We start from the raw sequence: 13,206 nt of genomic DNA on the forward strand, positions 1-13,206 counted from the left end.
TAAACACATCACTTAGTAACATTTTTTTCTATAAAAGGGCCCTGAACAAATCAACAACATAAAGAATCTCCTCAGCTGCATAAATAATTTACATTTTTCTAATTTCAACCATGACATACTCAGAAAACAGAAACATACATTTAAGAAAAAAAATTCCCTAAAACTCCCACCAGTATGGACTATCTTCTTTCTGTTTAGCCACAAAATAAAACCAGATTCCCAAAAGTATACTGCCAAAAAAAAAGCAATCAAATGATATTTAATGTACTAACCTAAGAAATTCAGTCTTATTCACCCTTGGCCTATATAAATAATTTGGCAAAATTTCTACACAAATGCTAAGATGCCAGGTTGCATAATCTCATATGTGTGCAGAATTAAAATATATTGATTGCATGGAAAATTACCATGTTAGCTGGAAAAAAAACCAAGAAAAAATATATTGTTAATACAGCTATATGAATTATGCACACACATAAAAAATATGTAGTAAAACTAAGCCTCGTACTTTTTTTCAAAAAATTTTTCTTTAACACTGTCTTTAATCTTGTCACTTTGTTGTTCTTATTAAAATTAATTTTAAATATCTAATTATTTATTATGATTTAAGCATGAGCATATGAAGAAAATCTGACTGTAGCCCCAAGGAGCGGCATGCTAGCCAAGAACAACCTTATCATTTATCAATGATTTCTCAACTGAGATACTACCACAGGAACAAACCTTATCATTTAGCTGTCCACCTGACCTTCTATAAGTATGTTCTTGTGAATTCCTTAAGAGGTCATGTATGGTCATGCCACAGAGGATCCACTGATTCCTAAACATCATTTAAAAGACGTTTTTACAACACTGCATAAGCTATTCTTAAATTTATATTGCCATTTTTTATTCCTGTTATTCCCCCATTTGTTACTCAACAAAAATTTAGAATGCTCACTATGTTCCAGGCATGTGATACAATGATACATAAGGTATTCCCGTTGCCATCAAGAAATTTAGACTGTGATACCAACTACATGTAAGAACTGTATGCCTCAATTTCATCTTCTTAGTTCAAATCACTTTATGTATAGGAAGAAATACTACCAGAATTCAAAAGCCCTGTTGTTTGTAAATGCAATTATAAAGAAATCTTAACCGAAATTCTATAACCCATGTGCCTGAACCTAAGATGTTCCAGAGCTGATAGCATTAGCTGCCAGATGCCCTAAGGCACAGCCACCCTTCAAAGAAGTATTATGGGGAAACATCAGGCAAACCTGGGGTAGAGGAGAGAGAGAGAGAGAGAGAGAGAGAGAGAAAGAGAGAGGTGGGGGGGGGAAGGAAAGGCTTTGGGTATCTGAGCCTGATGCTCCTCAATGATTTCTCAACTGAGATATTACCACAGGAACAAACCTTGAGTTGGATACCCATAAGCCCTGGCAGGGCCAGGCAACAAATGGTCTCAAAAGAATTCTGAAGCCTAAATTTGTTAACTACAGTCAATCTTTTATTTGGGGGTGAGAGGAGTACAGAGATTACCGCAAAAAATCCATCTCTTTTGTAAAGGCTAGTGCTTTATAAAACTCCTAACCATGCAAGACAAACATCAAAGGGACAAAACTGGGAAAGGACAATGAGACAGAGTAAAAGTAGTAATGGTCAAATGGTAACGGGAACTTTGGGCAGGAAGAATAAGGTGGAAACAAATAAAATATGATTTAGGTATAATAAGTTGTTATAGTTTGCAAACATGTGACACTTTACTAAAGTCTGCTTCAAATGCTATAAAACTATTAATTCATAAGGCAATACAGAAATAACTAATCTCATGGCTAAAGTGCAACTTCGAGATGAACTGGCTGGGCAACTGTTCTATTTGCTCACCTTAAAAATGCTTTCTCCAAAGAGTGAAGTGGCTGATCATAACTGAAAAATTATAACACAGTGTCCCTCTGCTGACTTCCTCAATTTAAATCACAACCCTGAGCTCTAGATGACATAAATACAACATGACACAATCCAGAAGATATACTCATTCCTTCCATGGCATTTTTAACTTTCCCAGTGAGGATAAGCATACCAAGTAAGCTCTATGGGGTGATCCCATCTGTTAACGCCTCCCAGGTATACCATGTCATATGCAGATGGCCTGACTTCTCCTGCATTAACCAAATAACTGAAATTCAAGGACTTGCCACTGGTTTTGCTTCCTACTCCCCGCTCCCCCCCCCAAACAGTTTTATAAAAACATGTAGTAGGGGTGGAAATGGTCACAATTTCTCAAGAAAATAGTATAGAATTAATTTTCCACACATCTGAAAAAGATTTGCCATCGACCTTTTCTGTTTTGGTCTGAAATAACCAAAGGGAGTGTCTGGCAAAATTTTAGGAAGCAAGATAACAAAAGGTATTAAAAAAAAAAAAAGAAAAAGAAAGGGCTAGGGTTGTAGTTCAGTAGTATAGCTCTTGCCATGCGTAAGGCACTGGATTTGGTCCTCAGAATCATATAAAAATAAATAAAGGTATTGTGTCCGTCTAAAACTAAAAATATTATAAAAAGAAAGAAAGAAAGCAATGTGTACAGGTCTGTGTGTACTGGGACCTCTTATTCTCTTCTATTAGTATCAGGACTTTCATGGCCTATCATAGTCTCACCTTTAAACACTTTGGTAACATTTGAGTAAGTTTTAAAATGAAATCTTTGTAATGTAAGCCATGCATTCAGCTTTAAGTTCAGGGAAAACTAAAACAAAGAGAAGCTCCAGTATAGGTGATTATATTAATGCTCACATAATTTGAAGGAGGAAAATCCTCAAGAGACAAGAACCCTAGACATAAAAGACTCAAGAGACCAACATCGACAAGTCAATAATGAAATGGATTGGAGAAAAAGTGACTTGTGTTTCTAATATTGTTATCCCACAATTGGCATAAGAAAAAGCCATTACGCTTGCTTTAAAAAAAAAAAAAAAAAAATGTAGGGCTGGGGATGTGGCTCAAGCGGTAGCGCGCTCGCCTGGCATGCATGCGGCCCGGGTTCGATCCTCAGCACCACATACGAACAAAGATGTTGTGTCTGCCGAAAGCTACAAAATAAATATTAAAAAATTCTCTCTCTCTCTGTCTCTCTCTCTAAATACACAAATAAATAAATAAATGTAGTTGAGAGGAGGTATTTTCAAAATAACTGGGAAAAAGTTTCCTAATTTCTATTGTTTATACCACTAATTCTTTCATTGTATAACTAATTTATTCTTGTCCTTTGCTGACCAGTTGAACTTTGCTTGAATAAACACAAGTTTCATGGAAGATTAAGTCCTGGATTTCAATCACACTGTCTGCTTTACAATGCTAAAGGTATTATTTGGCAGGATACACTAATCTTCAGAGATGTTCTGGTTGGAACTTTAAAACTAAATAAACAATGGTACTTCCGTGAATAAAACTTCAAGCATTAAAGGCATCTTGATGAAGTTAAATGTCAGGATCCCACAATAAGGGGATCAGTTGAACCTCGAATGAGTAACACACCCCAAACAAAGCAAAGGCTGGATTCACAGACAGTATTTTATCCAGCCTTATTTGTCCTAGCACAATGTTTATTAGATGTGCAATACCCTACTCATGTTTTATTTCATTAAGCATACTTATATTGAGGAATTTGATGGTCTAGTACTAAAAAGTATTTTTCATTTAAGTCAAACATTTTATGCACTCTACCAAAATTGACCTTTTTTTTTGGATCTAGTCTGAGTAATATCAACAAAGTCATCATGAATAAGTGAGGAGAAAGAAGTTCACTGGATTAGAAAAAGGGATATGAAGGGAAGGGAGGGGGAATGGGAATAGAAAAGACAGTAGAATGAATCAGCATAACTTTCCTGTGTTCATATATGAATGCACAACTAGTGAAACTTCACATCATGTACAACCAAAAGAATGGGAAGTTACACTCCATGTATGTATAATATGTCAAAATACACTCTACTGTCATATATCTAATAAGAACAAATTTTTAAAAAAGAAATGGTTGCTTTTTCTCCCAGCAAGTTTTAAGTCACAATAAAGTGATCTAACTACAGTACACTTTATAATGCTCTGCCAGATCAATATCAAACAAAAGTATGTTAAATAAATGCTGTACTTACTCAGATTATTAATCTCATATTTTTACTTTGGATAATCTGTTTTCCTTCATTTCCATTAAAAAGCAAGTTTCTTGGGTACCTTTTGTTTTTAGTAAATACAGAATTAATCACTACCTCACTGTTTTAAAAAATGCAATTTTACACATATAAATTGTTTGCAAATGGTTCCATAATATACCCTATGAAAAAGAAACTAATAAATGCAGCAATATACTTCACAACCACCAGGAACCAAGGAGTTATTTGAAATAAAGTACAAACTGAAACAGTACGATAGGCATTTCCCAATCATATACAGATTCCCCAGTCTTCCATGGAACTTTGAATTGAGTTAATGATGTTTAAAAGTCACCAAAACAATAATTACCTTATAAAAACAGAACTGCTACATTTATAACTTTAAATACTAAATCAGCACAACAGAAGAGATAGGCAAGGAGGGGAAAGTTGAACAATGACAGGAACCACCTCCCACATCCAGAATTATCAAAAGTTTTCATCCCATTATGACCCTATGTGCATATGTGTACAACCAGAAGAATGAGAAGTGATATTCCATTTATGTATGTATGATGTGTCAAAATGCATTCTATTGTCATGTATAATTAATTAGAACCAAAAAAAATAGAAATAAAAAAATAAAAGTTTTCTTCTCTAATGGGAAAATTAACATTTAAAATGTATGTACAAAATAATTCATTTTAATTCCAGATATAATATATAAAAGCATGTGAACATATTAATCAACTTCATTTTTCAAATCTTCAATTTCAAGTCATCTGTCACCTTAACATTACAGTCCCAACAAATGGAAAAAGGAAACCAACCCAGCTACAACCTCAGGAAATAGCCAATTTTTCTGAATAACTCTGGGTTAATAATAATGATAGTATATACGATTAAACAACAGGCCTTGAAAAGTATTGTGCAAACAGTTATTTGAGAATAAAGAAAATGAACTGTTTATCTGTTGTTGGGCTCAAGGCAGCACAAACATAAAGAACTTGCCCAAAGTGACTCAGCAAAATGGTAGAAAAAAAAATTCCAGTGTTCCACCTAGGCACAGGTTCTAACCTACAAGCTATTTTAAATGTTCCAATCTAAAGCAGTACACTTGGACTGGAGTGAATTTAATATAAACCATGGACTTCATCATGTTCAAGTTTCACTTAATCATCTTAACTAATATAATTCATTTATTATACTCCTTACCTCATTTCACAAAGAATTTGAAATCACTTTAAATAACCAGATATGACAAAACCAAACAACAGAAATAAACAAAAAGTCATGATTATAGAAGAAAAAATAAACAAAAAAAATACACACACATTTCATGTGGCTGTACCTGTCCGTTGAGGTGAGATGCAATGAACAAAGGCAGTCTGCAGCAAGCTAATGCTAACTTGATTGGGAACACGCAGAAGTTAGGTGGACATTCACACTATCTGCCACAGCCATTCTCTCCCAGGCTTTGGATAAAAACTGGGAAGCGGATGATTCAAAATGATGTGTTCACCTCCGGTGAAAACTCAAGGTTAAGGTGGCCACACTTGTGTGAAAACTGAGGGGCCCAATCACAACTTCAGACTGGACAGATGCCATCCCTCCAGACCAAAGCAGAGATCTGGACAAATGCCAAAACATGACACCTCATGACTATGTTTGGTGCACCTATTCATTTGCAACTACCTTTGAAAAAAGGTCTTCTGATTTGCTTTGGGGGCAAATGCATAAAAGCTTAGGAGTCAAGTAAATTTTATCTGCCTTATCTGGAAATAACAGAACCCACAGAGGTTTTCCAATTGTCCAACATGCCCCAGACCAAGGCTTTTACCCCTAACAGCCTCCTATTCACTACATATTTGGCAACAAAGGTGATTTTACCTATTATCCATACCCAGGGGAGAAGTTGGTAATTAAGGCCCACAGATGATACCCAATCCTCTGATAGAATAAGAACAGCCTCCACCACCTGCCACCCTGGCTTGTACCTCAGATTCCTCCCTGCCTCTTCTTTGTCTGACCAGGAGCTGCAATCCTAGTTGGTAAAGTAAATCTAAAAGATCTCAACCATGAAAATTGGAACGCCTGTGCTTTTTCACATGCTTTTTCTCTGTAGTGTGATGCAAATGTGGTGGTTGAAATTCTATCTATAAGAAGCCTAGAACAAATAATCACATTTATGGCTGCATCTGAAATCTTAACACTGCACCCAGAGGAAGGTCCCTCTCCATTTGACAAGCTCAGGCAGGGGCCCAGGTGGGCTGATTGTAAGATGATATTATCATAGGCAATTAGCAGCTACTACATGGGTACACCAAAAGGATATTTTGAAAGAATATTTGATAAGGAAAAGCCTGGATTTCTCATTCATCCATAAAATTAGCTAGCTTATAGGAAACTATAAAACAAGTCAACAGTTATCCCAAATTCTCTCTACAGAGGTGCTGGGAGTGGTAGTGTGTGTGCTTTGCAAGCACAAGGCTCTGGGTCCTTTTTAATCCCCAGCACCATCAATCAATCAACAAACAAACAAACAAATATATCTCTAAAGAGATCAGGGTTCAAATGGGCCTCCTTCAAGGAATCTTTGTGACCATGTCCTTAACATGCCTCTTTCCCTGTCATCACCTTCATCACTAACCAGGGCTGGTACTCATTTAATGTCTGCTTCCCCATGACATTGTAAGGAATACAAAGGAACAAGCTGCCATATTTAATCACTATAGCCATGGTATAGGTCACGTTATGGAGGAAAAGTTTAACATTTGTTTGGTGAACTGTTCAAACAAATGAAAGAGGGCAAAATATTACTTTCTGCCTTTCTTCTTTACATGCCCTTACTTTTCCCAGACTATGTACAGCTCAACACCCCAGTGGCACCAACAGGACCCATGGCAAGTCCTTCCTACTGAAAGATCAGAGACCCAGGAAAAACTTAACAGATGGGAATTAGGAGGTCTGTACAATTAGGGCTGGGCTTAGTCAAATACTTGTAGCTACAACCAAGGGAAACTCACTTGTGCCAGCTTAAACACAAATGGGCATACCCAGCAGGAGGTGGCTCTCTCTTAAAGGCAGAAACCCAGCCAGGAATGGGGGTGAAGTTTAGGAAGATAAAGAAGAAAACCTTCAGGAATCACTGCTTGGGCTTTCCCACCCTCAGAGGTCAGAGGGTCCTCCCTCCCGAGTTCATCCTTCCTTTTCTGAAAATCAGTTTCTCTAGGTACAAAAAGTCTCACAGCTCTTGGGCTTATATGTTCCCAGTTCACAGGACCTGTCTGCCCTAAGACTAGCATTGCCCAGGTCCAACTGCTAAATTCCTGGGAAAACCAGACTGGCCAGGGGCAAACAGCTTCAGCCAGGCAAGTCCGGTTTCTCAGGTTTCCTTCCTTCCTCCCCTCCCCAGGAAGGAGCAGCAGCTCAGAAGAGATCATGGAGACAACCCCACAGCAGTGCTAGAGTTTTACCCTGAGGCATCCCTCTGCACTTCATCTTTCTCCTGCCACTCCCCCAAGGTCACTCAACCTTGTCAAAGTCCTTTCAGGCTGACTCCCATCATCCACTCATTATGAGTAGCCTTCACTACTCATTCCTTCACATTCAATGCCTCCTGCTCCTTTCCTTCATTAAACTTCTTCTCAAAGCTACCAAACATCTCTTCTCCTGCCCAGAACATGAAAAATACTCTATTTAAAATGTATTTTAGCTAACAAAATAAACAAGCCATATTTTAAATGTGTAGAATGTTTTCTCCTGTGTTTGGAATACTACTTATCATGCACTACTATAAATGTACAACATGGTCATATCTGCCTCTGGTGTCCATTTTATAGCCTCTAGATTTATTCCATTTCCTTTTCACTTATTTTGTAATTAATACCACATAATTTGTAACTAACCACATTGCTTAAGCATAATACTGAATAACCTCTTAACAAAAAAACCTTTCAACAGAAAAGACTGCAAAGCAATCCTTTGGAAACTCAAATCTTTATTTCAGGTTCTCTGATCAAAACATAGTTTCTTTTCTTATGCAATAAGACTGCCATTTTCAAGTTAAACAAAGTTTAAATTCTTGCCCAGAAGTTAGTTACTATGTCATCTGAATGCACACAATTCCTAGGAAAATAAGTAATTTCTGAGCAATTGTGAAGAATATCACCTTTTTACTTATATCTGTACACAGTAGTAAAAACCATCCAACAATGAAAAATTACAGAAGTCATTTTGACCATGTTCATCTACAAATCCTGGCATCTAATCTGTGTCCCTCTATACTGGTTATGCAGTAAACGTCTGAGGGACTACTAACATATACACATATAGCTACATATTTATAAATTACCATTATATACCCATGAGGCTTTCATGTGTTCATTTAAATATATATATATATATATATATATATATATATATATATATATATATATATATATATATTGGTTATGATGTAACAAGATAAGCTTCTCAAATGTTAATGTACATTCAAATCATGAAAGGATCTTATTCAAGTGCTGATTGTGATTTAGTAGCCCCAGGGTAGAAACCAATAGTGCAGTTCTACTAATTTCTCAGGTCATGTTGATTAGGCTGGACCACAAACAACACTTTGAATAGTCACATTTTTACTCCCTTTAGTAGAAAATCATAGACAAATATGCTAATAATTAGAAGGCCCTGTTTCTCAAAGCTCATGTTTAATCATTAGGGAAATGGATGATAATATTCTCAGAGAAAATCATCTTTATTATTAGACTCAATCCTTCCATAAGTATTTATAGAGTGCCTATGCCAGTCATTCTTACACACAGCCTAATTAATGGTGAAAATGCAGCTAGAGGCTTCTCTGTATTCTTAGAGATGGACAAATAAAAAGAGCATGAAAAGCCCAGGTGCACAGGTGCCTGTAATTCCTGAATCAAGAGTGAGGCAGAAGGATCACAGGTTCAAGGCCAATCTGGGCAACTAAGTGACACCCTGTCTCAAAATTAAAAATTGTACAAAGGCTGGAGCTAGAGATGTAATTCAGTAGTAGAGCACCCCTGGGTTCACCCCTGGGTTCAGTACCAAAAGTGAAAAAGAGAGAGAACACTACAGAGTGATAAAAATATGTGTAGGGAAAGGGATGGATAAGCAATTGCTTAAGACCCTGTGCCTTCATGAGGTTCCCAAGTCTTCAAACTATCACCTATGTCTGCCTCTTCTCTGGCTGACAAGTTGAAAGCTACATCTCTGGGGCCAACATCAACTTGCTAGATTACAGCATTACCCCACCTCTTCCAGTTAAATATTACATCAAGTTTGATAAAGAAGCAAAAGCAATACCCAAGGAAAAAAAATGGTTATAACACTTAAAAACCAGGAAAAATTTTTTTGAAGAATTCTCTTCCTTTCCTGTTTTCCTGAACCCTCATCATTGCTATTGCTCATCTTTCTTTGGGACCTATAATGTTGGTCCTAGAGCCTATAAATAAATAGTGTGTGCTAGAAGCGCAACTGATAAAAGGAGAATATAATATTAAGAATTGCACTTTGTCTAATCCAAAGTACATCTATTCTTCCCTATCCCCCCACCTATTGTGAGTTAGCATCTGAATATAAAAGAAAACATTTGGCCTTTGGTTTTGGGGGGTATTGGCTTATTTCATTAGCCTGATATTCCCCAGTTTCATCCATGTACCAGCAAATGCCATAATTTCATTCTTCTTTATGGCTGAGTAATATTCCTGGGTGTGTGTGTGTGTGTACTTTAGATTAGACCAGGCAGAATGAAGGCAAGGGAGGGAGGATGGGAATAGGAAAAATAGTTGAATGAACTGGACATTACTATCCTAGTGCATATGTGATTAAATGACCAACGTAATTCTACATCATGTACAATTAGAAAAATGAGAAATTATACTCCATATATGTATAATATGCCAAAATACATTCTACTGTCATGTATAACTAATAAGAACAAATTTTAAAAAAGAATTCCAAGAAATTTATTCTTCACAGAAAAGGAAGTTGAATATTTGGTTCAGCTTTGTGGTTACCATCTATATGCTAAAAATTCTAACGTCATGCAAAGCCTCAAAGATAATTCAAAACTCACTGAAAACCATTATATCCTTAATAATTCATTTGTTCATAAACAGAGAAAATTGTTATTCTATAGCCAGAGGCATAAACTTAATCACATCTATAATTCAGCATGAATTTATTTTGGTTGTGTATAGTGGCATGTATTTCTCAAACTGGGATACTTATATTAAGGGTGAGGTGCAGCAAGCCAGAGGATATATGAGCAAAAGACAAACCTGGGAGTTTTTCTGCTGCTTTTAATTAAGATTTAAGGCAGGGGAATAAAGAAAATGTTTAGCACAATTGATAATGAACTTAAATAATTATGACATTAAAATAAACATGGAATAGAATGCTCACACTTCATTCATTTAAAAGATAAAACATGAGTTTGTCTATTCTAGGGCAGAGGGTTTGGAGGGGAAGGGAGGGGGCATAGGGATATTAAAGATGATGGAATGTGATGGACACCATTGTCCAAAGTACAGGTATAAAGACACGAATTGGTGTGAATATACTATGTATACAACCAGAGATATGAAAAATTGTGCTCTATATGTGTAATAAGAATTGTAATGTATCCACTGTCATATACATATATATACATATGTGTGTGTATATATATACATATATATACGTGTGTGTGTGTGTGTGTGTGTGTGTGTATATATATATATATATATATATAAATAAAACAATCCACTTTTCTTTAAATGGACTTCACTTCAAAGGACTGACCAATGTAACCATAACTTTGAATGGCAATTAAATTAAAATATTTTTTTAAAAAAAGATAAAACATAAGACTAAAAATAAATTTCTTAATTTGGGGAGCCATTTCTTCTTCACTTGTAGGTCTAAGAAACACATCGTTTTTATAAAAAAAATTATACATTTTAATTATACAGAATAATGGGTTTCACTGTGACATACTCAGACATGGAAATAACATACCTTGATGATTATTCCCTGCCCTTGACCACTCTGCCCCCTCTCCCTGATCCCCTTCGTCTCTAAAAGTCTCCCTGCTACTTTCATGTTGTCTCCCTACCACCCAAACCCAGATTCAACGTAAGAAGGAAAACCTGTGACACTTGTCTTTCTGTGTTCTCCCTCACCATACAACTCTCCCTGGAAAACTGGTTATTTGTCAGTAAGTGCAAGGACATATTTCTCTGATATGCTGTTGAGGAAATTAGATCTATTTCTAATTAGAATGTTTTAATCCTAAAAAATTTTTTGAGAATTAATTAAATGTTCAATGTTCAGTATCCTGGATTTGAATAAATGCTACAACAATAATGCAAGGATAAATTTACTTCACAAATGTAATCACTGGATAAAATTTTGAATTGTCAATGAACACATTTTACAAAATAGTGAAACAAAAAGTTGACAAGAAGAGGGAGACTGCTGTCATCAGAGAGCCTATGTGCTGTAGTCCTTCTTCCATTGATCTTATTCAGAAACTGAATATACAGTCAATTTCAGAATAATTTTCTTACTTTACATAGTGAGAACTTTGGAAAATCTAAAATGATTTAATATGGTACTTTTCATTATAATGAGATTCCAACATTCAATCTTTTCTACTCAAAAAGAAAACACAGAGAAGGCAATCTGGAAAGAAAGGGGAGTTGGGGTACAGGTCTGTTTTTTCAAGACAGAGACCCAGATACTTACAAGGCATTGCATGGTATATGCTTGGCCAGTACTGCCCGCTGTCTCTCTTTAACCAGACACGAACTGTCCTACAATAGAAGAAAATATGTGCATGAAATCACAGTATTTTAGTCACAGGAAAATAGTGATACACAGAAAGCAAACTTCTTAACATTATATACATATTCACATTTTGACTACACATATGTATCTTAACTTTGCATTTTATATACATATATGTACACACACACTTAGGTGACATTACGAATACCTCTAAAAAAAACACCCTAGAATCCTTAAATTTAAGGCTTCTGTACATTTAGAATTACATGACTCTTTAAATGTCATCCTCATATATGTATATACACAAGTCTAATCATGAATCATGATAGCATTTGAAAAGTATTTTCACTGTTTTACTTTTCTAAGGTCTGACCTTTGCCCTTGCTATGGTTTGAAAATGAGGTGTCCCCCACTAAAGCTCCTGATAATGCAGGGATGCTTGGAGGTGAAATGACTGGACTGTAAGAGCTATAACCTGATCAGTCCATCCTAGTTTGGCAACTGTAGGCAGGTGGTGTGGAGCTGGAGGAGATGGGTCACTGGGGCATGCACCCTCCCATTGGCCCCTTCTCTCTCTGGCCTCCTGCCCCTGCCAAGAGCTCAGCAGCCTTCTGCCCCATGATGTGCTGCCTCACCTTGGGCCCAGAGCCATGTCATTGGCCATCTATGAACTAAGACTACTGAAACCATGAGCCTCAAATAAACCTTTTCTCCTCTAAGTTGTTCTTTTTGGGTGTTTTGGTTACAGAGAGGAAAGAGCTAACAAAAACAGCCCTAGTCTGCTGGGAGCATCCATCTTCCTGGGGGACTCATTAGATTTTTCTAGTGAAGAAAGTGCAAAGAGATCAAATGGAATAATATACAGCATCTGACACAAACAGAAGGATTACACAGTAAGTCTACAGACTTGCAAGAGATGCCCTATCCTGAGGAACAGTTTTCCAAACATGGTCAAGCAATGGTAAGGTCTGAGACTCAGATTTTCTAAGGCAGTGGCCGACCAGGGGGCCCACTGTGGAACAGACTGATACTGGAGCAAAGGGTGCATGAAGTTCCAGGTCAGCAGTTCAGACAGCAACCAGGCACCCAGGAGAGCTCAGAAAGCCAGAAATGAAGAGAGACTAGGGAGTACCACCAGGTTCTAACCAACTAGAAAGGCTCAGCAATAAGTTACACCAGTCATGACATCATCAGCATATGCCAGTAAGGCAAACACAACTGAAGACCAAGGGACATTATTCCAGAGTCCAGAGGAAATAGTGAACATATCAAACCA

The 13,206-nt window shown here is 36.6% G+C and overlaps 1 protein-coding gene across 1 annotated transcript in view; it reads right to left on the minus strand.

The window, feature by feature from the left end:
- Wdfy2 (WD repeat and FYVE domain containing 2) overlaps nt 1-13,206 on the minus strand; it is a 152,723-nt gene that overhangs the window by 80,279 nt on the left and 59,238 nt on the right. The window contains exon 2 of the mRNA XM_046454076.2: nt 11,889-11,956. Coding sequence (XP_046310032.1) covers nt 11,889-11,956 — 68 coding nt within the window. The remainder of the gene's footprint in view (nt 1-11,888; nt 11,957-13,206) is intronic.

This window comes from Marmota monax, unplaced genomic scaffold (assembly GCF_021218885.2).
Source record: "Marmota monax isolate L192 unplaced genomic scaffold, Marmota_monax_Labrador192_F-V1.1 WCK01_AAM20220418_F8-fsc00011, whole genome shotgun sequence".
NCBI lineage: Eukaryota > Metazoa > Chordata > Mammalia > Rodentia > Sciuridae > Marmota > Marmota monax.